The sequence below is a fragment of the Pteropus medius genome, unplaced genomic scaffold, assembly GCF_902729225.1.
Source record: "Pteropus medius unplaced genomic scaffold, Ma_sr-lr_union100, whole genome shotgun sequence".
Taxonomy (NCBI): domain Eukaryota; kingdom Metazoa; phylum Chordata; class Mammalia; order Chiroptera; family Pteropodidae; genus Pteropus; species Pteropus medius.
In genome coordinates this window covers 2,729,633-2,756,677 of record NW_024345479.1, presented here as the reverse complement: position 1 = coordinate 2,756,677, position 27,045 = coordinate 2,729,633, and the positions used below count along the sequence as shown (strand labels likewise).

Here is a 27,045-nt window from a genome sequence, read left to right as displayed (position 1 = left end):
TGCCCTGGGAGACTGTGTCCCCTGTTATTCAGTGGGGCAGCCCAGTGGTAGTGGCCCAACCCCCTTCACATGCCATTGCTCTGCTCCAGGGCTGACTTCAGGAGGCCAGGTCATGCCACCTCAGTGCTTGGTCCAAGCCGCCCTCATCCCACCAATCACCCAAGCTTGCCATTCCAGCCCCACGACCACCACTCAGTCCAGTAGCTACTTTGGCCTCCACCCATAATGCCCTTCAATTAGTCTCCCATGCCCGCCAAAGCATCTAGAGGACAAGCTTAATTCCATCTCTCCCATGGGTCCCACTCGCCGCAGTCCTCCAGCCGAAGGCCCAGCTCCTCTACCCAGCATTTGAGATATCTTTTCCCTCCTCCAGTCTCCTTAAAGCCTTCTCCGGGACCTTGCTCTCTCTGGCCACGGGGCTTCACACAGGCAATTTCTCAGCCAGGATCACTCTGCTCCATAAATAAACCCTTCTCCTGAAGAGTTCTTGCTCATCCTTCAAGTCTCATGAGATGTCACTTCTTTCCAGCACATCCCGACATCTCTCCCCCTTGCCCCAAATGCTACATGTGCTCCAACATATTGCTGCTGCCTGTGCATCTGTAGGCTCTGGGTGCCTGACACAGAGCAAATGCTCAGTAAGCAGACATGGATGACTAAAGGAAGGGAGGGAGGGAGGGAGAGACAGAGGGAGGGAAAGAGAAAGAATCTTTAAATACCCTGAGAACCTGAGATCCACAGGGCTGAGAAGACGCCTTCCCTTGGGGCACAGCCCACCAGAAACCCTCACTATAATATCACAGAAGTGAAAGAGCACAGGTTTGGGATCAGACACGCTTGAGATTGAAACCTGAATCTGCTACTTACTGACTGTGACATTGGACAAATTGTATAATCTCTCTAAGCCTCAGTTTCTTTATCTGTAAAATGGAGATGATAAAACCTATACTTGGTAGGTCATTTTGAGTCTTTAACAAAATGATGTACACAAAACACCCAGCAGAGTCCAGCCTTCCCTGGGTTTCACACGAGGACCAACTCTCTGCAAGGCTTGGGAAAGATTCCAGACCCTGAGCTGAAATCCTGCCTCCTAGTTACAAAGTGCCCAACCACTCTCTCTCCCCTCCTGCTGACAGGCAAGTTCCCACTGAGGACTCTCATCTGGGGAGAGGAAGGGAGGCACAGGAATTGGCAGGAAGGGACCACCAAGTAGCTCTGAATTAAAAAGGAGAGGAGAGGAGTTTGGCTTCCTGTGAGTTTCTCTCGAAGGAAGAGTCTGGGGTCCGTGGCCACCTCTGATTCACTCATTCAATACACATTTATTGAGACCCTGCTGTGTGCTGGGTACCATGTTGGCTGCTGGGGTGACATCAGTGAATAGGCAGACACAAACCCTGTGCCCATGAAGATTCCAGCTAGAAAAGACAAAATGAATAATACAGCGAATAACACTGTGAGATGGTGATAAGTGCTATGAAAAAAAGACAAAAGGGTTGGAGGCTGTTGCCACTCTGGACAGAGTTATCAGGGTGGGCGTCTCTTAAGAGGTGGCCCTTGAGCTGACTGAGGCCTGGATGAGGAGAAGCCAAGGGGAGGCAGCCTGAGAGTGTTGAGGGATGGACCTGGAGAGAGCGGGGGCAGGGGTGTAGGGTGGAGAGAGGCTGTCTAATGGCCGCTTTAAAAAGTTTGGATTTTAGTCTCAGTTTGTTTGGAAGTCCCTAGTGGGCAAAGAGGAGACTGGAAGCAGAAGTGTGGCTACAAGGGGCCCTAGACAAACTGATCCAAACCCAACTTTACAGAAGGGAAAACAACAGATCGGAGAAGGGACGAACGCCACCAGGGAGTTGGTGCTGGGCCTAGTCTCCTGGTCCCGGGCTAGGATGCCACCTCTAGCTGCCTCTCCTTTCTAGACACCTCTGGTTCTACCTGGGACAGACCCTCGGGGTCCCCTGCTCCCACTGTGCACCCCAAGATTATCTTCCTGTCTGTCAGCCTCTCCTGGTCACTCCCTCCACCCGAATGTATCTTTGCGTCACACTCGTCTTTCTCCTGATCCCATTCTAATGACGGATGAAGTTCCAAGGCTCCACCAAGCAAGAATCCATCAAGAGGGAGGGGAGATGTATATATGTAAATGTGAACAAAACCACCTCCACCTCTTTGTCCTGGATTTAAGTTTCATGCTGTTACCTTTGACCAACTTCACTGTCCTTAGCAAGCCTATCAAAGCTTTCTAATTCCTGGTTATCTGTGTTCCTTAAAACGTAGCCAAAATATTTTTTTGTTAGTAGCAGCTAGAGTGGCATGACAATCAAGATAAATACCAAAGTGGTGGTAGTATTGATTATAAGCAATCATCTACCACAAGACCACCAGGAGGTATGCGCTACTGTATTCTTTGTCCCTTCATCCTGTCAGTCATTAGTACTTGAGTTCTAGACAAAAAGTATTCTAACAGGGGTCTGTTAGCAGAGGCTGGCTGGCTGTCTGGTCCCGCCCAATATTCCTGTAAGTAAATTACCATGTAATAAATTCTGTTATATTCTATGGAGTTGCCTACTTCGTCTTTCTGTCTGAGGAGACTTTCTCGTTACGTTGGCAAGTACGCATTTGTCCCACCTTTGGACAGGAGATCTCAGCTCCCTCCTGAGCCATCCCCCATCCCCCTAGCCCAGAGGACTCAGAGCCTTGAGGCTGGATGGCCGCACCTCTTCAGGTACAGCTCCCAGCTGCCCTTTCACTAGTCACAAGGGCTCTATCACCGGTCAGAGCCGGGCTGTCTCTCCTTAGCGGCCCTCCCCAGGATGTCTCACCCCCACATCCGTCCTCCCCTGAAGATACCTCCCTGCCTCCAAGTAGCCCCTCCATTTAACCCAGCCTGGCTTTGAGAAAGAAGCACTGAACTAAGAGTCAACGGCTGCCTCCTCTGTCTTCTAAAGTTCTTTTAGGCCTAACCAATCTCTCCTGCTGCAGAGAAAGTCCGTTTCTCCTGGCCGACTCTCTGTGATTCAAGTCTCTGCCTGACCGGCTCGTCCTGGCCAACCCAGGTTTCTAGTACCTCAACCCGACTCTGAAGAGGCGGTCCTCAGCCAGGCCTGGGTCTGGCCGCCATCCCCCAGAGCATTCTTGTTACCTCCCAACTCCCCTTCTCCAGACCTCTTCATGTTTCTCCAGTCGAGTAAGGATTCAAAGCTCTCCCTCAACAACTCAGTCACATGCTGAGTTCAGACGATCCTACCAGGATGGGGCTGCAAAGGACCTAAAAGATCAACTGGTCCAAGCTCTTTCTTATTATACTGACTTTTTTAATATATATATCAATTACCCATACATCCTAACAAATTCAAAAAAAGGAAAGACAATCATAAAAAAGAGAAAACTTTCTCATAATCCACCACCAAGAAGCAAAGATTTATAAGTGAGGCAATAGCCTCAGAGAAGGAAAAGAACTTGCTCAAGGTCACACAGCAATTGAGATGCTGGGACTAGAAGCCAAGCCTTTGGACACTCTGTGTGGTCTCCCTGAAGACTGCTGGTTCCTCACCAGCATCCTCTTGCTGGTGAGGAACCAGCAGTCTGTCCACATTTCTACCATCAGCACACTGCTCTCTGTCCACCTTTCTACCATCAGCACACTTCCCCTCCCTGCTTCTCAACAGGAACTCAGGCCTGTCTCAGCTACATACAGGAACCAAGTCAAGAACACTGTTACTGATGCTGTGCCTGATGCTAGCACACCCCTGAGACACAGAAGCCCAACTACAGCATCCCCCTGACACACCCTCCCACTGCTCTGTCCCATATGAAGGACACCTTTGCCAGTGAGGCATAGAGCTCTATCTTTCCAATTCTCTGTCAAGAGGCATGACTACAAATTACCCACCTCCCCAACCCCCAAGAAGTTCTGGGTGTACGAGGTGAAAGGAGAATGTAAAATTACCTGTTGAAAAATGGTTCTTTTATAATACGAGAGACTCAAGGTAGATCTCAGAAAGGACCTCCAGGTGGGAGAGATGGCTGTGGAAAACTGGCATAGGGGAAGAGGAGTGTGCAGGTGGGAGCCCCCCACTCCCTTGCATCTAGAGCCAGAGCAGCTAAAGGTCAAAGGCCATAGGGCAAAGCAGAGCAGGGGCGACAGCAGGACTCTGGAGGCTAGAGGATAGGAGAGCAGCAAGTTGCTTCTTCCTGGGCCCAGGACCACTCTCCAGTCATCAAAGAGGGAGAGGAAGGTGGCAGGTCAGGCTGCCACTGCCCTTGCTCTGGGAGAGATGCTGGGTCTCCACCGCCGCCACCCCCCACCCCCGCCCCGGCTTCTCCTGCCCAGTGCCCCAATCCTTCTCAGACCTAACCAGAGTCAGCCTTGGGCTGGGGCAAGGAAGGGAAAAAGGAGGCAAAGCTGAGGCAGAAGGCGCCCAAGGTCTCCCATCTCATCAGAATTCAGTCTCGCCCCATGTGACCAGGAGTCCCAATGGCTCTCCCACTGTCCCCTAGGGGACCAGAGACCACTGCCTTACTGAGCCCCCTCTACTGGGGTCCCTCTGGTGTCCTTCCAGGAGGACGTTGTCTGGTGCTTCCACCCTCACTCACGCACCCTATGTATTTAGAAAAGTGGGGTCCCTGTCCACCTGCCACAGCCCACAGGGCTCCTGGCCTCCGGCGGACAATACTCTCCCCGCCCCCGGACATCACCGGCCGGTCGGTACCTGCCCTTGCCCACGCCTGCCTGCCTACCCTCTGCCAGCATCCCCCACCCCCCTCCCCGCCGCCACCGGGCCACGCGGCCAACTCTGGCCAGTCCTACCTGCTCCGGGCTCGGGGCTCAGCGCTCGGGCAGACTCCCTGAGCACCAGCACCAGGAGCCAGAGCTCGCCCCGCATGGTGGGCGTCAGGACCCGACCCCGGGCCGCTACTGTGCCGGCCCCGGCGAGAGAGGGGGCCCTGGCTCGGCAGCACGGTCCCCGGGGCTGGCAAGCAGAGGGGTGGGCGGCGAGTCGGCGGCGGAGCTCGGGGCCCGGCGAGGCGGCGGGAGCGGCGAGCGCGCGAGCTGGCGGGGAGCGAGCAGAGCGGCGGCGGCCAGGAGCGGGGACCGGGAGGGGGCGGGGCAGGGTGCGCGGCGCCTCCGGAGCTCTCCCCAGTCGACTTTCCCCTGCCCTCCCCGCCCGCCCCCGTAGCTTTCGGAGAGCTCCCACAGCCGCTCCCAAGACGGGGACCGAAGCAGTCTGGGGAGCTGGAGTTGGGGGACAGGGCGGGGAACCCCTGGACTTAGAGAACCCCCGAAGAGCATCATCTGCCCCCCAACAACGCACCTTAGCTCCTTCCTCCACTCCCTTAGGGAAAGCTGCGGAGAGAAAACTCGGGGGGCCAGACCCCAGGAAGAGAACAGCGCCCCTTCTCATATAGGCTTCTACCATCTCCCCCCATCTCCAGCTCCACCAGACTTCTCAACTTTCTGGGCTGTTCCTAGGTGTCTGATGTTCACCCTCAGCCCAGGAATCTCGCCTTGCAGCAGAGACCCCCCCAGCTCCTCTCCCCAACAGATGCCTGAATTCATGGCTCCTCTCCGCTTCATCCTGCCACCCCGCATTTCCAGCACCATCTTGATCCAAGCCCAGCAGACTTGGGGGTGGAGGGAGCTTGGATCATCCCTACTTTGAAATAGCCTGGACCTCTCCCCACCTGAGAAGGTAACCGAGGCCACCCTCCTCGCTGGGGACCCCAGGCCTGCTCAGGGCCTGACCCAATCTTCAAAGCCAGCCCTAAAGCAAGAAGACGGTTCACCCCACCTGCCACCACCGTATAACAGGCTCTGGGAATAGATTTTTTTTTTCCTTCCAGGACAGAATAAAAATACTGCAGTTTAGAAGATTTAATAGACGGCAGAGAATCAGGTCAGGACTCAGAGGTGCTTCTTCCCGGCCCTGACCTACTTCATGCTGTGGCAAGGAGCTGGAGCGCAGGAGGAGGGAGAGAGTGAGGGGTGCGGGGCACCCTGGCCTCTTCTGGTCTGAGGCCCAGGGACTGGAAAATCGCAGAGAAGGGTATGGACGCTGAGCGCCATTGGGGGGATTCCCCAAGAGGAGAATGGGGACGGGAGAAGGAAGAGTGTGAGCCGGGAGAGGCGGCTTCCCTGGCACTGAGACCAGAGAATGAAACAAGAATTTAAGACTCTAATCTCTCAGAATCCCAGTTTCTCCTTCCCCAAGACCCAGGTTCCCAGAAACAACCACCTGCAGTCCTAAACTCTCTATTCCGTTACAATGGGACAGGGCAAGGCCTATCTGTAAATTCTTTTTTAATTTAAATCTTGATTTTTGCGGACTCTCGAAATAGGATAAAATAGGCTCCCGCTTCTAGCTGCGGCTTCTTGCTGTCCTCTAGTGGCCACATAATGAGCAGCAACGCGCGTATTTTGCGGTTTCCCGGGGTGTCCCTCATTTTGCCGGACCTGTTCAGACGCTCTCCGCCCCATTCGGCTTTGGCCCCTCAGGTCCACATCTTCTCTCCCCTACCTTCCGGGAGGTCGAGGCGAGAGGTCCCAGGAAGGAATTGCAGCTCCGGCCCCGGTCTCTGAACATTCCCCCGTTCGGGGTGCCTCGCGGTCTGTCTTACAAGGGTTCAGGCTGAAACAGCAGCTTGAAAATAATTAGAAGCAATTAACGTGTAAATTTTTTAAAATGTAAGCCTCTAAAATTTGAGTATACATCAGGATCACCTGGAGAGCTTATTAATAAATAGATTTCTAGGTGCCACTCCCAAGTTTCTTACTCAGTATTTCTAGGATGAGAACCTGCATTTCTAACACATTCCCCGGTGGCGTTGCTGGTCCTGGGACGACATTTTGAGAGCCACTGCTCTAGTATTCTTTTCTTGAACTTTCTTACCGCTTCTCGTCTGCCCAAAAGAGAGGGAACGTCAATATAAAATTGAGGAAATAAAAAGAAAGTGTTTTAAAGACAATCGTTGACCAAGAAATCGAATTTGGAGCCTTGAAAAAGCGTGAAGCAGGGGGCACCCGGATTTGAACCGGGGACCTCTTGATCTGCAGTCAAATGCTCTACCACTGAGCTATACCCCCTCTGCTGGCCTTCTAGCTACGGGTAATTTCATACTTCTACTTCTGCGCAGGCGCCGTGAATAGTTTACAGAAGGATATGGGGTTCAAGATTTACAACAGAAAAAGAATATTAATTTCAAGAGATTATTCATCTGAATTCAGAGTTTATTTACTGAAGCTCTGAGCTAAAGGTTCCTACTGATGGTGTAAGAAAAATGCAATTCAGTGATGTGGGAGGGGAAGGCTCTCAAGATCTTTCGCGATCCCTCACTTAGGGGCGTTCCTTCGGGCCCGGCTGGGGGGCGGGTCCCTTCTCCTGCCCTGCTAGAGGCCCCTTACTGCTGCTCAGCGTCCCTTCTTTCCTTCCCACACGGTCGCATGGGCTTCTCTGGTCCTTCCTTCCACAGCCCAAGCTCCACCCTTAGAAACTAAACCTCCTTCCCTGAAAACAGCAGTGGGGTCACCGGCTGTGCTGACGCGGGAGTGCGCCCGCCTCCGCCCTACCTTTAGGGAAGTGGGCCCGTCCGTACTGTACATAAGGGTCAACACAGAGGTCTTTGCCCTCACACTTCATTCCACATTAGACACACACGTACAAGCTGAGGGCGTGGGTTGTCAGGACCCTCACAGCCTGCAAAAGTTAGGGGACCTGGAGGCCGAATTCTCTGTCATCTGCAAGGGAACTTTCATTAGTGGAAGGTAGGACTACGAAAACACGAAAACATCCGGCAGGGAGAGGGGGCACCCGGATTTGAACCGGGGACCTCTTGATCTGCAGTCAAATGCTCTACCACTGAGCTATACCCCCAACTTGCTTCGGCTTTTCTCGTTAGAATAAATTTCTTTGTAATAAAGAAATAGTATCACCTTTCATTCTATTTAAAGTCGTGCTGGGATATAGCCTGATGGAAAAAATATAGAATCTGAGCAGGGACAGCTAGAATTCCCGAGTTCTTCCACAATCATGCCTCAGGAAAACCACAGGGTTGAAGAATCCTGGGCGCTCTCTATCTGTGTGCACGCTCTCGCCAAGATGTCCATTGCCTGACTTGGGAGGGAGAGAGACCCACTGACCCCAAGACCGACCCAAGTCTTCTGGGGTAATAGAACCGCTCACTGTCTCAAGCTCTACCTAGATCGGACTCCTGGGCTTTTCCAACTCCTAAGAGCCCCTACTCGAGCAGGCAGAAAGGGGAGTTGATTACTTTTCAATGGCATTTAATACAGTGTGAAACAAAATCATTACAAAAAGACAGACAAGATAACAGGACGCTGTAGAAACCTGGGACGTTTGGCAGGAATGGGATTCACATTAGAAGGACACTGGGAGTGAAGGGCATACTATGGGGTGGCTTAAAGCTCAAAAGCTGTGGTCACAGCCAACTTCTCAGAGGTCATGGAAAGGCGAGGGAGGGGTGGAGCTCCCTGAAATGCCAAGGACTGTCCCCGTCTGGGATGTGCTGTCTCCACTCCCTCTCCCCTCCCAGCTTTGGGTCTGCCCTCCCTCTGAACCCACCCTCTTCACCTTTCTAGAATCTCTTTTGTCCAAAGATGGCTGAGGGGCCAGAAAGCTGGGCTTGGGGTGAGAGGTTGAGGGGTGGGGTTCTAGGAAATAAATAGGTCTCTTACTCTGCTCCTCCCTTTTCCTACAGAGAGGTTGAGAGCTGAGGGGAGGAGGCTCCACATCTTAATTCTCCAACACATCCAACAGTTTCTCTGGTGTCTCCAAAGACACCTGCTTCCATGGAGTGAGGGGCAGCTTTTCTTGCTGTCCTGTCAGCAGCAATTCAGGGTGTGCAGTCTGGTTCCTCTGTGGGGGGTTAGGTGGGCTGTGGCAATCTCACTGTCCATAGCTGTCCCTGCTCCCACCAGAGAATCACATAAAAGTAATAAATAGTACTTGGGTTTTCCACCCACGTGATCCATACAAAAACCCAGAGTTTCTGGTTGGCCTCAGGCTGGGACATCAGTTGGCAGTGGCCTGAGATTGCATCCACTGGAGCCCAGCTGGCAGCCTGCAGGAAATGAGGAACAGGGCGATAATCAGTATATCCCATGAGGATGATGACTTTCAAGACCCCACCCCCTGCCCAAAGCCAACTGGGGGGCGACCAAAATTACAGACAATCTTTCGATCAATAAATACAAACAGACTTAATGCCTGCTATGTAGCAGATACTGTACTAGGGGCTGCGGTTACTGGTGAAAAAACACACGCTCTCCGGGGCTTACATCCAGCAGAGGAGATGGATATTAAACAAATGATCAAACAAATAATTCCATAACTATACACTGTGATAAAGGTTAAGGAGATATACTGAGACCTCTAGATGTCTGGGAGTCAAGGGGGGCTTCTCCGAAGAAGGGGCCTGGAGATCCACCTTAGCAATGTATCTGGACAAAGCTCCAATGCCCCTCCTATCCACTTCATTGCTGGAGGCAGTGCCAGCGTGATTTCAAAGGCCTGGGAATAGACTCTATAAGCAAGTTCCCAAATTAGACTGTGAGCAATTCCAGAGCAAGGGGCAGAGGGCAGGAGAGCCAAGGGTGGGTCTTGTTCATGTCTGTATCACCTGGTACAGTGCATGGCACATAGGGGGTACTCAGAAAATGCTGGCTGAATTAAACTGACTGTGGGTTGGTGGAGAGGGGGTCCTCCTGACCCAGGGGATGGCAAGACACTGCCAGAAATGTGTGGCTTCTTGGGATGACCTGCCTAAAGTCTCCCCTTCTTCAACCAGGTCAAGGTCCTCAGCCTGCTGCAATTCCACTTGAGAGAAAAGAAGAAAGAGAATTCTCCAAACCTGACACAAGGCCCTTTCTGTGGGACGCACCCTAGCTCCTTCACATCCCTCAGTGTTCACTCAGCAGCTGTCTTCTCAGCAGCACCCTCTAGATAGTTTATTTAAAATTATAAAATTCCCCCCACGTACTTCCAGTCTCCTTTTCTACCCGACTTTTCCCCTGAGCACTTAGTACTTTTTAACTTGCTATATATTCTTTAATTTTTATTGTTTATGATCTGTTGCTCCCCATTGGAAAGTAAGCTCCACGGGGGCAGGTATTTTTGTCTGTTTTGTTCACTGCTATTTCTCCAGTGCCTAGAACAGTGCCTGGCACAAATAGTTACTTAGTAAATGTTGAATGAACCATATCATTTACTCTCTACAGAAACTCTGGGAGGGAGTAGGTATAATCACCCTCCTCTTTACAGATCAGGAAACTCAGGGTCAGAAAGAGTAAGTGATTTCTGCCTGGAAGGCTTGTCCCCAGTCTTCTGATGGCTGTCTCCTCTTTATTTAGGTCTCAGCTAAAAAGTCACCTCCTAGTAGAGGCTGTCCCTGACCACCAGAGTCATCCCACTCCTCTATAACTATTATCCAATTTCACTTTCTTCATTGGACTTATCAGTATCCAAACTGTTCGTGTTTAAGTAAATTGTCACCTCTCTCCTCACTAGAACAAGCCCCTTGAGAGCAGGGACTTCCTGCTCATGGCTTACCCACAGCATCCCAACTGTGGGTAGATGCTCAACTGACTTAGCTAACTGTGAAACAGATTCTGATAGGAGAAACAGGAGAAGGTTCTGACAATCATTCATTCATTGATTTAACCAGGCCCTGGAGGTCCAGGTGGAGCAGCCACCAACCCTTCTCCAGTGAGAGCACAGCAGCCCTGTATGTGCCACGGGTGGTCTTTGATGGCACTGAGGGTGAGGAATTGGGAGATTTCCACAGTGGTCATGGAGTCCTTCATGTCCTGCTTGTTGGCAAAGATCAGGATGGAAGCATCTTGCAGGGCCTGTGGACGGAGGAGCCCAGATCCAGTCAGCCAGCCAGGCCCCAGTCTCCCTTTCCAGTGCCCTAAGAGTGCCCTACCCGCCGCTCCCCTGCTATCTCTGCAAGAGAGACCCATACGCAGGTGGAATGGGGATGGGGGCCATCCCCCAACTCTAGCAACCCCAGAAAATGACACCAACAGCTTGTGGTGGAATGCCTCCCAACCAGTTTATATAAACCTTACGACAGTCCCATGAGGTGGGAATTTGATGATCCTCCCCAATTTATACTGGGAAATCTAAGGACTAAAGGCCAAGTGACTTGTCTGGGATCCCTCAGTGAGTGAGACTTGCCTTCAGGACCTAAACCAGCAACTTTGGCTTCTGTGATCAGCTGTGCTAAGGGTGTTATTGTCCTTCCTCTGGGACAAACTAGCCCTTTCCAAGCCGCTGAGCTAGAGGCTCTCAGAGACTGGGGCATCGGAAATGAAGCTCAGCGAGGCTAAGTGAGTAAGCTCAAGTCATACAGCTAGTGTACTTGGCCCTCGCCCAGCTGCAGGGACTTACCTCATGGGCCAGCATCTTATACAGCTCCTCTCGAGTGGTCAGCAGTCGATCCCGGTCTGTGCTGTCAATCACAAGGATGATGAACTGGCCAGCAGAGGGAGACTGTGAGTGGTGGCCTTTCTCTGTGGTGGAGGTTTCTCCTGCCCAACTGTGCTCCCTCACTGGCCTCTGCACTACCTTGATGCGAGCCCCACAGAAAACAAACCGTCCAGTCTCAAGATCTCACTTCCCTAGTCCCATTTTAATTTCCTTTTCCATCCAGACACAGGGAGTATACAGCACAACATTAGATTGTGTGTCACTCCATTTAGACCTCACCACAGCCCTGTGGAACTGGAACTACGGTTTTCCCTTGAACAACTCAGGGGTTAGAGGGATCAACTCCCACACAGTTGAAAATCCACGTGTAACTTTTGACTCCCCAAAGACTTCAGTCCTCCCTCAGTATCCACAGGGGATTGATTCCAGGACCCCTGCCATTATCAAAATTCACAAGTGCTTAAGTCCCTTACATAAAATGGTGTAGAATAATGCATATAGGTGGCCCGCCGCACCCACGGAATCCCATTTGTGGATGGAAAATACTGTTTTCGATCCCTAGTTGTTTGATTCAGCAGATGCAAAACCCAGGGATACTGAGGGCTGACTGAGGATACCGTGTATTTATAAAAAAAAAATCTGTGTATGAGTGGACCCATATAGTTCAAACCGTGCTGTTCAAGGGCCAACTGTATTATTATCCCCATTTACAAATGAGGAGACTGAAGTTCAGCAAGGTGACATATCTTACCCTCAGCCACAAGGCTCATGAGTGGCAGTGCTGGAATTGAAACTCAGCCCTCTCTCATTCCAAGAATTAAACCACTGAATTCTATTGCTGCCGAAGACAGAAAGTAAGGACCCAGAGACAAAGGGTCTACGCCATTTATGCATCAAACAGAAAGCTGCCAACAAGCAGACAAAGCTGGTAGGAAGTATTCAAAAATTTTAACAGGCGCTGTGCTGCATTAAGAATTTGACATGCATGCATTAGCTATTGTTTTATTATTTAATTCTCGCAACAAATCAGGGAGATCATTATTATGATCTCCATCTCACAAGTGAGGAATCAAGGCTCAGGGAGGTTATTTGGCTGGCTATCACGCAGCCTCTCCAGCCCCAGTGCCCTCCTCACCTCAGTATCAGAGTAGTACGTGTTCCAGGTGGAGCGCAGAGCCTCCTGTCCGCCTATGTCCCACATGAGGAAATGGGTTTTTCGAAGAACAATCTCCTCCACATTGCTACCGATGGTGGGAAATGTATGGACCACCTCATTCATAAGGCTGGAAAAGCAGGAGAGGATACCAAGAGCTCAGCCCAGCCTACCCTCAGCCTTGGCCTCCCGCCACTCTGCTCCCAAAGTCTACTGAATCTAACTCAGAACAACGCAGCCCAGGTCGGCTGAGCCTCTGCTGGGCATGGGAGAATACAGACAGAATTGAGACCAAGTCTTGCTCTGGCTTGGACCCCAGAGCAGGGAGACTTAATAGAGCAGTCTTCCCAAACTTTAATATACAGTCGAATCACCTGGGAGTTTTGTTAAAATGCAGACTATAATCCAGCGGGTTTGGGCTGGGGCCCAGCATTTTGCACTTCTAACAAGCTTCTAGATGATGCCACTGCTGCTGGTATGTGGATCACACTTCGAATAGCAAGGGATTAGAAAAACGAGGCAGACACAAGCAAGGGCCATCAGAAAGGTGCTCTGTGACTTTTACGTGTAAGGAACGCCTCTGGAAGGTCTGGGAAGTAAAACTGGGAGTTAGGAGTGAGAGAGAAACTTTCTTTTCACTGTATACTCTTGTACTGTTTGGATCTTTCTTTTCTTCTAATTTTTAAAAACCACTTACATACGTCACTTTTCAGGGGAAAATTTGTCCTATGTAAATACTCCGGAGGCTCCAGAACGGGAGAGGTGCCATCCAGAGAGTGAATGTGGGGGAAAGCTCTGATGAGGAGTTACTCAGCACATATGCCAGACTCTGCCAGACCAGGAGCTACGGAGCCCAGCTGGACCCAAAGCTGGCGCTCCCCTTTGGGTTTTCAGAAGGGGGAGAAAATTAAGACGCAAAGATGAAGTGCGGGAGTTAGAAAGGAGGGACCCGCCGCTGGGAGGCAGCAAGAACCTGCCTGCCCGCATTATGTCTGTAGCCAGTTAGGCAGGGGCCGGGAGTAGCTGCCGGGGAGCAATGGGGTTGTCCACACCGAGCAGATTACGAACGCCAGGCCGAGGAACCACTGAACTGAGGGGCCACTATACCAGGAAGGTCCCATTAGCGTTCCCCACATTACTTCTCCAGGCTACTGAGGAACGAGGGGACCCAGGGAAGGGCTCCAGTGATTGGTCTAAATGCCTATCGGTCTGGTGGGAAGGCCCAAACTCCTCCTCCTACCCATCCCTCCCCAGAGGCACTTACAACTGGTAAAGAATGGTGGTCTTTCCTGCATTGTCCAGTCCCACGATGATAACCTTGTGCTCTAGAGGTATCGAGGGAAGGGCAGAGTCAGGGCCAAACGCGAAGACCAAGGTGCTGTGTGACTCGCCAGGCCTCCCAGGAAGGAGACAAGTGTTCCCAGCAGGCTGGGAGACCTTTCCCACTGTACCAAGTCTGCTACCGCCCCCTACCCCCCAAAATAAAAACAGACCAGGTTTCTTTCCCACCGGGCCCAGAACAGTGGAAATGAGAACTGAGCCCCACTTCTCTCGCTCCACATTTCCAGAAAAGTGATTGTCTGAAGGGTCCGGGGGGCTCTGGGCTTGCCAACAGAAGGGGTCTGGGGAAAGAGCGGAGCCCGAAGTCACAATCGCAGGAAACCAGCGGCGGCGTTTACCCGGAGGAAACGGGCTCTCCCAGCTCTGCGCCCGGGGGCGCACCGAAGCCCGACGCGGGAGAAGAGCGCAGGAGGGCACAGGGGAGACTGCACTAGGCGAGAAGCGTCCACGCAGGACCCTCTGAGGTCAGCCGAGGTCCCCCAGCGCTTCCTCCCGGATGACCCCAGATCCAGGGAGTCCCAGATGGGATCCAGATCAAAGCGGTCTCTTGGATGCTCTGTGCACCCTTACCCTGTTTCCCGAAGATGCCCATCAGCTTGGTGATCAGTTGTCCCATGGCGTGTCCTGGGCCAAGCAGGGGCAAGACTCGATGGCCTTCCGGGGCTGGGGTCGAACCCGGGTGCCTGGAGCCCCGCCCCCTGGGAGGGCCCAGCGAGTTTTGCCTATGAGGTCACGGAAGTACCATAAGTCTTCCGGGCCTGGGGATCCCCTAGGACGCTGGCCCCTCGCTGGCTCTGTGAATGTCACGGTGGCAACAAACTACCTGTCCAGAGCCGTGGAGGTGCAAGGAAATTGGGGCTCAGACTCCACATCCTCCCACCAACCCTGAGAAAACTCCAGAGTTCTCTGGGTTGACTGCTCTCTCACTGCAAATCAAGGAGACTTTCATTACAGAAGCCCGCCACCCAATCACAGCACTCTCTTCTCCAGGTACCATGTCTGGGTCATCAAAACCCTTGGCCACCCACCTTCTGCACCTACTAGTTGTGTGGGAAAGACAGGGCTCACTGATCCTCTCTTTGAGCTGGAAGAATATTCCAACTCTCAACAGATCTCTAGCTGTTCACTGATGTGGGTCTTGTAGGCCCACTCAAAGTGAGTTCCCTTGGGGAAGATCAGGGTCTCCCTCATTTTGCAGGTTCCTTGGTGATAAACTCCTAAAAATAAATCAGCGTTGCTTCTATGATTCACTGACACACCAAATGCTCAGGCATAGCTCCCTAGTTCCCAAGGGTAGGCATCTGAAGACAGGGATGGAACGAAAAGACAGATCTCTCAGCCAGAGATCTTACAGATGGATCCCAGATACTAAGACCCAGCAGAGGAGAACCTGGGCCAAGAGAGAGCCAGCCTGGAGGAGGAAGAGGGGGGAGGGGCGGACTGCTTGTTGTCATTTGTGAATTTCCTTCTTTGCTTAAACTGGGAAAAACCAGAAAACAAAAAGAGAAGTGGAGAAGGCAAACCAACCTCAGGCTGAGGGGGTGGTTAGGAAACACCAGCCATCACACAGGAGAATTTGTCCTTCTACCCCATGGCTACTGCCCTCCTACAGCCCATTAGTGCTCTCTCCACTAAGGGAACAACCCTCTAAATGGTCTCCCCCTTACCAGGGTACCCTCATAGCCCTAGTATCATTCCTAAAGCACAGCTCAGAGTCTGTTCCTCCACCGCTCATAAACCTTTAGTGGTTCCCTACTGTCCACTGGATTCAGACTAGTCTCCTCACCTGACATTTAAGAACCTCCGTGAACAGCCCCCATCTGCCTTTGCAGCTTATCTCCCATGTTTGCATCCACTTGTCCTTGCTCGCACATGCACAGCTCTTTCTAGCTGTGCTTTTGCTTCTGTGTTTCCTCCACCTGAATGCCTTTCCCCTTCACAGAGGAAAAAAAGATTCCTGAGACCTTTCAGCTGCCTGCTGTAAAAGCCACCAACTTCCCCATCCCTGGCCTGGTTCTCCAGTCACAATGAGGCTTCTCTCCACACTGAGATTGCGTACTGGCATGTCTGTTTCTTCCAATCACCTGTGAGTCCTAGAGGGCAGGGTTCAGATCAACCTTACTTATGTACTCCTCTCACTCCCAGCCTGATCCAGTGCCTGGTACACAGTAGGAATGTGATGCTATTGGACTGAAGTACAGTGAGTGAAGCTACAGCCTGAGAAATGGTGTTTGGAGTTTTTGTTTTGTTTTGTTTTGTTTTTGTTTTGTTTTGTTTTGTTTTTAAGAAGAAGTGTGAGCATTGAAGAGGATCGAAGAAGGCTGGGAAATTTGTGAAGAGGGAAAACAGTTCACTAAATACAGAATTTTTGTCCCACCCAGTTTGGTACCCAGAGTTAGAAGGAAGGAGAATTGGCCAGTAGAGCCCATCTGGCTGATTCTATTTCAGTCCTAGGAAAGAAGGAGCTGGGCTGTGGCTGGGTGCAGTGGGTTGGGGCACAGAAGGGTGCTGGGGGAAGCAGCAATGTGTTAAGCATATTTACCATCTGTTTCTGCGCGGGGGTGGGGGAGGCACCTCTTAGTGCACCATGCCCCCTCCACCACCACCACCAATTGCAGAATTGAAAGTGCCATTCTGCTAGCTGGAGCACATTCAGTAGACAAACAAGAGCTGCCTTCACTGTGAGGCCCAGAGCCTAGATCTTAGGGGCATTTCATTCATTTATTCATTCATTTGACAAATATGGGTCAGGAGTTAGGAAACATGCCAAGTAGACAAAACACACCCAGTCTGGGTCTTATGGAGCTTACCATCTAGTGGGGAGACAAACACACATACCAAAATCAAAAAAACAAACTAACCAACAAACAAAACCCTGAGAGACAGTAGGGGGGAAGGCCTGATTTAGAAGGGAGCCAAGGCACACTTCTGTGAGAATGTGACCATTGGGGTAAGACGAAATTTTTCTCTAGGGTACTGGACTGGAACAACTCCTTATTTCAACTCCATGGTGGCCTCAGCTCAGCTCACTTTACTTTTTTTTTTTTTTAGGTGAGGCAACCCTTGGTTGACCTCATAAATTGCAAGGACCTTATCAGCTTACAATCCCTTATTTTTTACTTTATATTTTTTATGCCTACAGCACCTGGTCTTCCTAGGTGGTCTCCCATCCAAGTCTAACCAGGCCCGATCCTGCTTATCTTCTGAGATCAGACGGGATCGGGCTTGTTCAGGGTGGCATGGCCGTAGACTCACTTTACTTTTGAATGGTGGAAACCTTTAGCCACACCTACAGCTGAGGCCTCGCTGACCTCAGCTCCACTACTGGGAAGGAGATGAGGGGTACCAAATGGGGGGGTCCCCAGATCCTCAATTCCCAAGCCCCTGGGGGAGGTTATGGCAGTAGCACCAGCCTCTCTGGGCTAGTCTCAACTGACTTCATGGTTGTGACATCCTCACATGTTGACAATCACCAATGTGCTGACTGTGTATCAGTTGAGGGCTTGTGGTTACCAAGAGACAAGAATCTCTCCTCATCTCTCAAAATCTCCAAGCTGCCTAGAAATGGCCCTGCCTGCAAGTTCTGGGCAAATGCAATTTCAGGCAGAAAGCACGTAGAAAGGAGATAGAAACATTCAGATACCTGCTCTCATCTCCCCAATCCCCTCCCCTCAGAGAAGCTGGGGCATCCTCAGGCAGGGTAATTAGTACTAGACTTCAGCGTCACAGAATTTGAAATCCAGTTATCTGAATTCAAGTCCTTTCTCCCCGGCCGAGTAACTATGGACAAGTTGCTTAACCTCACTGAGCTTTATCTGTAAACTAGAGTTAATAATCCCTGCCCTTGAGTCAAAATACCAGGCTCCACCCCAGATGGAGCTCTCCGATGAGCTCCAAAGCAAGCACCCAGCTGCTTTCTGCTCTTTTCCCTTTGGATGTCCTTCCACAGACACCATAAACCTACCCCATCCGAAGCTAAACATTGTTTTTGCCTCTGTTTTTTTTTTTTTCCATCTGCTTCTTCTCTGTGACCCACAGTCACCGCAGGAGCCTCTCTCTCCCTCACTGGCCACCTCTAATTGTTCTCCAAGAGCTCTCTGTTCTGTTAGGTGTCTCTAGTAGTCATTGGCTCCTTTCCCATTCTACTGCTGAAGCCTAATGCAAACCTTCCTCATTTCTCACCTATTGCAGATTTCCAGGCTAGGCTCTCTACTCTATGCTCCAAACTGCAACCAAGGCAATCTTGCCATCACTGCTTACAATCCTTCAATTTCTGCCCACCAGCTTCAGGACAAAGTCCAAACTCCCTAGCATGACTCAAGGTCCACCATGACCTGCTCCTGCTGACCCCTCTCTGACCACCACCATGAGAGCATGATTTGCTGGTGAAGTCCAAGAATATGTCCTGCATGTCACCTGCTTTCTCTGCCTTGAACACTTCCCCCACTGCTTTGCTTGTAGTCTCTGCTCAAGCCTCACCTCCTCCAGAAAGCCTCTTCTGGTCTCCCCAGGTTAAGGGAGTGACACCTCTTCCCGGTCCCCCCAGGACCCAGAGCTTCCCACATCAGAGTTCATTGTGTTCCTGAATAGCCTGTGGTTTCCATTTAGACTTGTGCCTGGTGCATAGTAGGTGCTCAGTAAATGTTTGTTCATGGAGATGAAGGTTTGACTGTACTGAAAGGCAATGTGAAGAACACTATGCTGGGAGACAGAGGTTGGAATCCAGTCCCAGCAGTGCTTGCTATGCCATCAACTCCCCGGGGGAGCTGGGGCCAACGACTTGACCTGTGGGCCCACCCAGTTCCTCTTTCCTTGGGTCTGATAACCCCTCATCTAGGGGATCTGGATGTCTCTTGCCCTCTGTACACGCACTTTGTACAGGAGCACTCAGGTCAAGGACCCAGGAGCTCCAGTACTTCAGTCTACCACCACCTCAGAAACAAGAACCAGAAGAGTGGAGAAATGGTTTGTGGGTGCTATGTGAGGCAGGATACAGGTGACAGCAGTTAACCGTCAGAAGCTCACATCCTGCTAGCTGATGATGGCAGGAACTGGCACATCACCTGCCAACTTTCTTCCTTGCTTTTGATCTTTCTCAGGCGGGGACTGGGAAGAGTTCTGGATTTTTTTCTGCCCCTCCCACCAAATAGATCTCCTCCCCTCCCCCAAGCCTGGTTAGTAGGGGCTGGGAGGGGGGTAGTTGTGAGGGCATCAGTGAAGAAAGCCGGAAGCTCAGCCCCTCCTCCCCTGAGGTACTGGGGAGCAGCTGAGGCCACAGAAGCAGAAAAACAAGCACAAGCCTTTAAGACATTGTGCCAGTGAGTCTGGACCTCATCCACTGAACAATACCAACACCCCATTTCCCTGCCTCAGCTTTTCATTTTTCCAGGCTCCGCTTATGGGGAAGACAGGTTAGGCGTGGGGTTTGGGGCTAAGTGGGGCTGACTCTGGCCACGCAGCTCCTGTCAGGCTTGACTGTAATGCATCAGAACCCCACAGAAAACTCTATCTTTCCTGTTGAGTAAACGACTTGGGGCACAGCTTATTCCTGCACCCACCCTTTTCATCCCCCTGCACGTTGGCAGCTCCCACATGCCTAGGCCGGCAATCATGTGGTAGGAACAAAGAGGCAGGCTCAGGAGGCGGCAGCAAAGGACAGGACGGCGGTTTTATATGTGGCAAAATACCTCTAGGGGAATACAGACAGACAGACAAACAGAAGGGGACACAGGACACTAGACAGGAAGGGGTAAAAGTTGGGCAGTGGTCTCTTCTAACCAGTACGTGGAAGCTGCAACCCACCCCCAGGTGGGGAGGGGGTGGGACAACATTGGCACAGGAGGTGGCAAGACAGGCATGAGGTGCCCATCCGTGAAGAGGGCAGCCAGGCAAGGCCCAGTCCTCGTTGGCACAATCGGCTCTCTCTGGCCCAGCTGGAAAGCTGGGGAGGGGCAGGGCTGCTGGGCTATGGGGATGCTAGGCAGGATACTCTAGGCCAGAGGGGTACAAAGGCCTCTCCTGGAGGGAGTGGAGTGGACAAAGGACAGGATCACAAGAGGCAAATACAGAGCAGCAGCAGCAGCAGCAGCCAAGCCCCCCAGGGAAGATCCGAGGTCCCGAGGCAACCCCTGGGTGGCAATCATTTCTTGGGCATCAACTCACAGGGCCTCTCTCTGGGGGCCTCAGGGTGAGAATGAGTAAGCAGTTTTTGGTTTCAAAATGAGGCGGACCAGAGTGTTCCATGGGCTGTACACCCAAGTGACACAGGGACGGGGGGCTCAGACACAGAGGGCCCCTCTTCTGATGGCAGCAGGCAAGGGATGTTGTAGGCAAAGCTCATTCCTGGAGCAGGCAAAGGCTGAGGCATGGAGGTGGTGGGGTGGGTAGCAGCATCTCTGGTTGCCCAGTCCTCAGGGCTAGGTCCTGGGCAGGCAGGTGGTACTACATCTAATGCCTGCTAGTTTCTACTCAGACCCCTCCCCAAGGGGCTTCTATCCTGTAGCTTTCTCCTACCAGACAATGCTGCCAGAAAGCTAGGGGAAGGGCTGGGCATGGTGAGGGACCCTGGATCTGGGTTTTGGGAAAGAGAACTCTCATGGGAGTCTGCGGTCTCCCTCTCCAGAAAAAACCCCTTACCCTTCCCAAATACTCCAGGTTAGGAAAAGGGCTGCCCCATTTAGGGCCCTCATTTCGAGTCTCGAGTAGGAAGAGTTAAGGAAGTGCACCTTTTCTCTGGGAGAGAGCCCCCTGAGGTGGGGAAAGGGGACACTGCAGAAAGTTGGGCATCCCGCCATCCATCCACAGCAGGTAGATAAAAACCTACAGCTGGGGCTTAAGGGACTCCTAGGAACTGGGATGCTAACACCAAAGAAACCCCACACACTGAGCAAAGGCATCTGAAAGGAGGGAGACAGCGCCCCCTGCAGGCAAGATACATCCACAACGGTGAGCCCGCTGTCCCTCCCCTCGCCTGGACTCAGAGCCCTTCCTCCCATTGTGTGGCCCCTAACTCTCAGCGGATATAAACGCCCCTCCCCCAGCCCTCCAACTCGTTCTTGTTGCGCCCCAGCACTGGACCCCTGCCCTCCGCGCAGTAGCGGGCTTTATTTCGGCCACGGTTCCGGTTGTCCGTCAGCTCCTCTTCATAGTCTTCTTCGTCCTCCCAGGATCCCTGACGGGCTGGTGGGGTGCTGCCCCCAGCAGGGTCTCCAAGCCCTGGCCCCTCCGAGGGGTCAGTTTCCATATCCACACACGAGTCTCCCAGCTCCGTGTAGGCAGAGTTTCGGTTGGCAAAGGTGTCAGCATCAAACGTGTCTTGGCGGGACAGTGCCCGCATGGTGCCCACCCGGCCTGGTGGGTGGCTGCTGGGGTAATGGCCTGGGGGCTGGCCCAGCTCCCCGGGGTACTCGTGCACGCTGGCGTGCTCCCCGGTGGCCCGTTCCAGCGACTGGTCCCCGGAAGCAAGGTAGGGTCCCTGGTTAGCAGACAGATGGCACACACCATGCAGATCAAGCAGGGGTGAGAAAAACACAACAAAGCAAGGCAGGTTAGTGACAGCACTGAGACACCAGCCTGGCTGAGGGAGAAGGGGGCTAGCTCTAGGGGATGGGCAGCCTGGCAAATGGCTCTAGAGCCCAGCCAGACAGACCTCAGGGCATTTACTCCTCCGTTGGGACAGGGGAACCCAACCATCCCGAGGCATGAGGAGGCATGAACTCTCTTGGTAAGTATGGTACAGAACCCATGAACGATTAGTCATCACTTCTTGAACACCCAACGCACATCATTAATGCTGTCTTGGGGTAAATCATCATTAACAGCTAATTTGTATTGCCACTTGTTAGTGGTTGATTGGGTTAGTCATTGCCCCAGTTTTCCAAATATACTAAGGGGATTTCAGCTCAAGCTCACTAACCTAAGCTCCTTCAGCACAAACCAGACCCTAAAATCAGAGGCTTCTAGAACCCTATACTTCCCCGCCTCTAGTCAGATGATGGATTTCCTCTCCTGGCCCCAGCAAAGACTCAAAGCAGCAGGCTAGGGAAGGCTGATGGGTCTCCATCCCCCACAGGAGACAATCAGGTAGCCCAATGTCCTCAGTACCAAATGCCAGGTGAAGGTTACCTGATGGCCACTGCCACCACAGAGGCTGCCGGGTAGGTGCAAAGAGGCCTGGGTCTTAGTCTTGCCCCTGTCACTTTAAGTTGTGTGATCCTAAGCAAATGACTCCCCTCTCTGTGGCCCAGTTTCTGTGTGGTGGTGTGATGGATATTAGAGCAGCAGTTTCCAAACTATTCCCTGGAGATCTGGAGTGGGGTGGGAAGGGCACAGAAGTGCTCCGGGATCCCTGTGGCAGTGAAGTGGAGGCCAAGCCACTAGCTCCCTCTGAGCAGAGCAAGGATGCTTTATCTATATACGGAGCTTCCACATAAGATTCAGTGAACAAATGAGATCTGTAGTTGAAAACAAATTTGAAAAGTAACGATCTAGCATAGGTTTCTTCTGGCTCTAATCTAGAACCAAATCCTGAATGGTGAACCTCAGAGATGGGCCATGGCTCCCACAGGAGGAGGGTGAAGCAGAGGGGGCACCCAATGGAGGGCCTTTCCTGGAATCTTTAGCTGGGAAACGAATGGAAAGTCAAGCATCGATTACAGAAGATGCTACATTCTGGGTCCCTTCTGAGGGGCCTCTTGGGGCTAGGGCTCTAGAAGAGGGAGTAGTCTCTCTGGGTTTCATGGCTCCTGCTCCGTGAGATTCCCTGGGTCTAAAATTCCCTGTTCTGTTGGGTCTAAAATGGGTACGGAGTCCAGCAAATATATCTATCAGTTTTCTTCATGTTTTCTTCCTAGTCACTTGCCTTATAAGGCCTCCAATCAGGCCTCATAGCCAAAAGCTCCTCAGGCAGCAGATGTAGTCCCATAGGACCAGGCCCAGGGAACACTGACAGTCAGCCCCAGTACAATCAAAAACCACAGACAACAGAAGCTGCTGCTCATCACATTTCTTTTTCTTTCTTTTCTTTTTTTTTTTAGAAAATAGAGCTCTTTCCTTCTTCCCCATGTTCCCTGCATTCAAGTTCCAGGCCCTGGCTGGAGGGGAGATGGGTGGGGCACCTCCCTGGCCTGCTCTGAGGCCTCCAGCCCGCCCCAGAAGCTGAGATTTCTTCTGAGTGAGGTGAGCACCTGTACCTGGAGGTTGGAGACAGGGGCAGGGCTGGCAGCCAGGGCTGCAGTAGCCATGGTGCGGTTCAGCAGCGGATTGGGTGGAGTGCTGCTGGGTGGGTGTGTGGCCTTCCAATAGGCTTCCAAGTACTCTGCTAGGTGCTCGCAGGCATCCTCCAACTGGTTCTCATCCAGGATGATGTCAAACATTTCCTGTGGAGGTGGGGTTAGGGGCGGGGCTGGGATGAGCCAGGCGTGACCAAGGGGGTGAGGGTGTGGCCTGGGCACAATGGGTGGAGAGTCAAGGAGTTGAAGGACAAAGTTAAAAAGAGACCTCTGGATGTCCAGGAAGAGAAAGAGGGTATTCAGATATATGCACTGGCAGAACTAGAAGAGGTCTTGACACCCACATAAGCGAACCCCCACATTCTAGATTGAAGGCAACCAAGGCTTAGACACCCCACAGAGACATCGTGCTTCTGGGGCTTGAAGCCAAGCTCTGACTGCCTGTCCGGCACTCTTTCCCCGAAGACCAGTCTGCACCTATGGACTTGGCCCAGGTGTTCCTGGTCAAACCTGTCTCCCATGCAAACTTGAGGAAGCCAGAACCCAAACATCCCACCCCACCTTCCCCTGGGTCTGAGCACTCACGGGGGGACACTGTGCCAGCTTCTCCGAGGCTGCTATTTGGACATTGAGGTGTTTGGACTGAGACTTCCCTCGAGATTTGATGAGCCTCTGAAGTACCTGGTTTGGGGGAAGAAGAGGAGCTAGAGGGAGTCTGCAACACCCCAAGTCAGCAAGGCAGGACCTGGTTGGAGCCAGTGTAGAAAGCCAGTGTCAGGGCCGGAAGATGTTCGATGACTCTCTGCCCTGGCCACCTCTTTAGAAACTACCCCACCAGCTCTGTGAAGTGATTTCCAAAGCTCTGGATATCCTACACAACACTCAGGCTTTCTTCTGGATCTCATACCAGCCTGTCCTGGGAATTTCTCCTAGCAGTGGCTATGTGAAGGGCAGTGATTGTCATTCCCAGCCCCTCTAACCTTCTTGACAGGCTTCATCCTCAGGGCTAACTTCCCCTGCATGTTAACAACAGCCATGCTTTATGGGGTACTTGCTATGGACTGGCACTATTCAGTGCTTTATACATGATCAATTCACTTAGTCTCGATGATATTCCCATTAGGTAAGCACTATTATTATTCTCACTCGATAATAATATTAGTATTAAATAATAATAATAGTGCTTCAGGGGTCTCTGAAGCATTATGATGATGATGATGATGATGATGATAATATAATGATGATGTCATTATTATCAATTACTATTGCCAATAATCCCATCAGCTAACAATTATTATTATCCTCACTCAATAATAATAATGATTACAATAGCTACAACAAAGCCACAACCTTAACTAAGTGATCAAACCAACATCATGTGCCTCCTGATGCAATGCACTCAGGAGGACACATCACTTTGGTGATATTCCGACCCAAAATGCAAAACCTAAATCCTGTCATGAAGAAAACATCAGACAAACCAACAGTAGGTAACAGTCTATAAAATAAGTGACCTATACATACTCTTCAAAAATGTCAGTGTCATGAAAATCCAAGAAAGGTTGAGGAACTGTTCCAGCTTAAAGAGTACTAAAGAGAAATAACAATTAAATGTAACACAGAATCCTAGATTGAGGAAGAAACTGCCATAAAGGACATTATTGGGACAATTGGTAAAAAATGAAGATAGACTGTGTTTTTGAAAACATTTCTTGAATTTGACAATTATACTGCGGTTAAGTTAATGTCCTTCTTCTTAAGAACTACATGTTGAAGTATTTAGGCCTAAAGGCATACAATACCTACAGCTTACTCTCAAATGGTTATGTATATAATATATACATACAGAAAGCTAGAAAAAGATAAAACAAATGTAGCAAAATGTTCAAAATTCGTGAATTTTAAAAAAATTGAATCGTATACTTTAAATGGCTGAATTGAACAGTATGTGAATTATATCTCAATAAAGCTGTTAACGAATTAGTGAATCTGAGTAAAGGGTATTCAAAGCATGACAGTTCTCTGTACTGTTCTTGCAACTCTTTCATAAATGTGAAATTACTTTAAAATAAAGATCTTTTAAAAAAATAGAGTAGATATAATGCTGAGGAGGTACTAGCCACTTTGAATGGTTAATCCGTTTATTTAATCTTCACTACCACCATTTGAAGATCCCCATTTTGCAGATGAGGAAACTGAGGCATAGAGATATTAGGTGACTTGCCAAAGGATCACAGTGTTGGTAGTGGCAGCACTGGGACATAAACCCAGGCAGTCTCGACTCTCAAAGAGTCCCTACCCTTAACCTCAATCTGTTCTTCCATGGGGGAAACGGATGTATCTATGACTTTCTAGTTCACAAAGTATTTTTGTATCCAGTATCTCATTTGTTCCTTTCAATGACCTCAAGAAGTACTTAGATCCTATCATCCCCTTTCTGCTCATTAAAAACTTAGGACTCAGAAAGGTCATGGTTAAGTAACTGGTGCTCGGTTCACAGGGTGCTATCATGGATGATAACACCTCTAGTTGCCATCATGAAGCAGAATTCTGGGCTCTTTACACCATTACCTCGAATCCTCTCAACAACAGCCCAGAGAGGAATTTATAATCCCCATTCTATAGCCGAAGAAACTGAGGATAAGAGGCCTCAGTTTCAATCACTACAAAAAAACACACACACACAACAAAATCTAATTAATTAATAAGCCAAAAACCAGAGCTAGGACTGGAACCCCATGCTGTCTTCTAACTTCAAATCTGTCGCCTGAACTCACCCTCCATGTTCCTCAAACTCCCACTAATACCTTAGGAGGAAAGCTAAAGGGGCTACGATATGACAAAGAAGTCAATCAACCCTCCTACAAATTTCATCTCTTTCAAAGTCCAAATGAGAACAGTGAAGCAAAAAGAGCTGAAATCAAAAGACAGGAAAGACCTCCCAACTGTCAAGTAGCTGGGTGACACTGGCGTAACAAGCTCATAATTCTTTGTTTTCAGGACCAAAGATGGGAGGTCAAGCAGAGTGGAGACAGGGGATTGGCCAGCATGACTCTAATAATAATACTTATATTATTAATTATATAATATTGATAGCTAATACGTGATGAGGTACATTACACCAGACCCTTTACTAAATGCTAAGTATTTACATTAGGTTAAATCTTCACAATATCCATGCGATGGGCGTTTTACAGAGAAGAAAAGTCAGGCCGGAGAGACTGTCACATGATTAGTAAGCAGTAGCTGGGATTTAAACAGGCAGGTTGACTCCTGAGCGCTCCTGTCCCCATTAGGGTCAGGTTCCTGCACCCACCTTGGGAGAGGTGATCTTGATGTAAACAATGATGGGGGCCAGTGAGGTCTTGGAAAGCTGGGCAGGGTGGTTGATGGTGTCAGCGTCCAAAGCAACCAACTGAAGGGTCCGTGCCAGCTCGAAGATTCGCTCGATCTCACTCTGAACCTCAGCTAGGGGACATGGAGTCATAGGGAAGGGGGAATGTAAGGGAGTCCCTCCAGGACCCAGTGGGTAGAGAGAATACTTCTGGAGATGCCCTCCCCACCCTCTCTCCCCTCCCACATCTGGCCCCAGAGAGGGGGTGTGAGGGGTGAGCTCACCCAGGCTGGAGCGTGTGTTGGAGCGCTCGATGATGATGTGTTTGCTGGGGTTGTTGAGGACTGAACGCTTAGCCAGGGAAATGTCTGCTGTAACACGAGTGATGGAGATCCTGGGGACGGGGCAAAGGGATTCAGGGGTCAGGGTGGGTGAGGATGTCCTGCCCACTCCCCAGGCTCCAAGACTGCCTCCTATCCCTCAGTCCCAAGTGTCCCAAGATCCTGCCCATCCCAGCAGCAGAGGACCACAGTGGGAGTGGGAAGCTAG

General features: G+C 51.0%; 3 protein-coding genes, 2 non-coding genes and 1 pseudogene across 6 annotated transcripts in view; all 6 read right to left on the bottom strand.

Moving 5' to 3' along the window:
* The window catches only part of PLXDC1 (plexin domain containing 1), a 64,990-nt gene extending 59,951 nt beyond the window's left edge, over positions 1 to 5,039 (bottom strand). The window contains exon 1 of the mRNA XM_039873637.1: positions 4,802 to 5,039. Within this exon, the coding sequence (XP_039729571.1) occupies positions 4,802 to 4,877 (76 nt within the window). The 5' untranslated portion in view covers positions 4,878 to 5,039. The remainder of the gene's footprint in view (positions 1 to 4,801) is intronic.
* Positions 5,040 to 7,003: 1,964 nt separating this feature from the next.
* Positions 7,004 to 7,075, bottom strand: TRNAC-GCA (transfer RNA cysteine (anticodon GCA)). The gene has a single exon. It is a non-coding gene; the product is annotated as a tRNA-Cys (tRNA).
* A 715-nt stretch (positions 7,076 to 7,790) lies between these two features.
* Positions 7,791 to 7,862, bottom strand: TRNAC-GCA (transfer RNA cysteine (anticodon GCA)). The gene has a single exon. It is a non-coding gene; the product is annotated as a tRNA-Cys (tRNA).
* A 393-nt stretch (positions 7,863 to 8,255) lies between these two features.
* On the bottom strand, positions 8,256 to 14,642 carry ARL5C (ARF like GTPase 5C). Of its 2 annotated transcripts, none has more exons than XM_039873635.1 (6): positions 14,503 to 14,642; positions 13,856 to 13,916; positions 12,574 to 12,721; positions 11,400 to 11,576; positions 10,704 to 10,855; positions 8,256 to 9,069 (listed from the first exon to the last, which is right to left on the bottom strand). In XM_039873635.1, the coding sequence occupies exons 1-6, from the start codon at positions 14,546 to 14,548 to the stop codon at positions 9,021 to 9,023; spliced, it is 633 nt and encodes a 210-aa protein (XP_039729569.1). In that variant the 5' UTR covers positions 14,549 to 14,642; the 3' UTR covers positions 8,256 to 9,020. The 2 variants fall into 2 exon arrangements, with proteins under 2 accessions (XP_039729569.1, XP_039729570.1); XM_039873636.1 differs by having other exon boundaries at positions 11,400 to 11,483.
* Positions 14,643 to 17,065: 2,423 nt separating this feature from the next.
* LOC120611356 (uncharacterized) lies at positions 17,066 to 17,183 on the bottom strand (annotated as a pseudogene).
* A 2,397-nt stretch (positions 17,184 to 19,580) lies between these two features.
* CACNB1 (calcium voltage-gated channel auxiliary subunit beta 1) overlaps positions 19,581 to 27,045 on the bottom strand; it is a 19,399-nt gene continuing 11,934 nt past the window's right edge. The window contains exons 12-14 of the mRNA XM_039873634.1: positions 23,748 to 23,843; positions 23,124 to 23,309; positions 19,581 to 21,406 (exon numbers count right to left, since the gene is read on the bottom strand). Of these exons, the coding sequence (XP_039729568.1) occupies positions 20,945 to 21,406; positions 23,124 to 23,309; positions 23,748 to 23,843 (744 nt within the window). The 3' untranslated portion in view covers positions 19,581 to 20,944. The remainder of the gene's footprint in view (positions 21,407 to 23,123; positions 23,310 to 23,747; positions 23,844 to 27,045) is intronic.

Bases quoted from the DNA above. Each gene is read 5' to 3' on its own strand.
- ARL5C (XM_039873635.1), bottom strand. From the start codon at position 14,548: ATGGGACAACTGATCACCAAGCTGATGGGCATCTTCGGGAAACAGG. The intron at 11,577-12,573 runs GTGAGGAGGGCA...GCTCGCATCAAG, and splicing joins CGTACTACTCTGATACTGAG to GTAGTGCAGAGGCCAGTGAG. The intron at 10,856-11,399 runs GTAAGTCCCTGC...CTCCGTCCACAG, and splicing joins ATAAGATGCTGGCCCATGAG to GCCCTGCAAGATGCTTCCAT.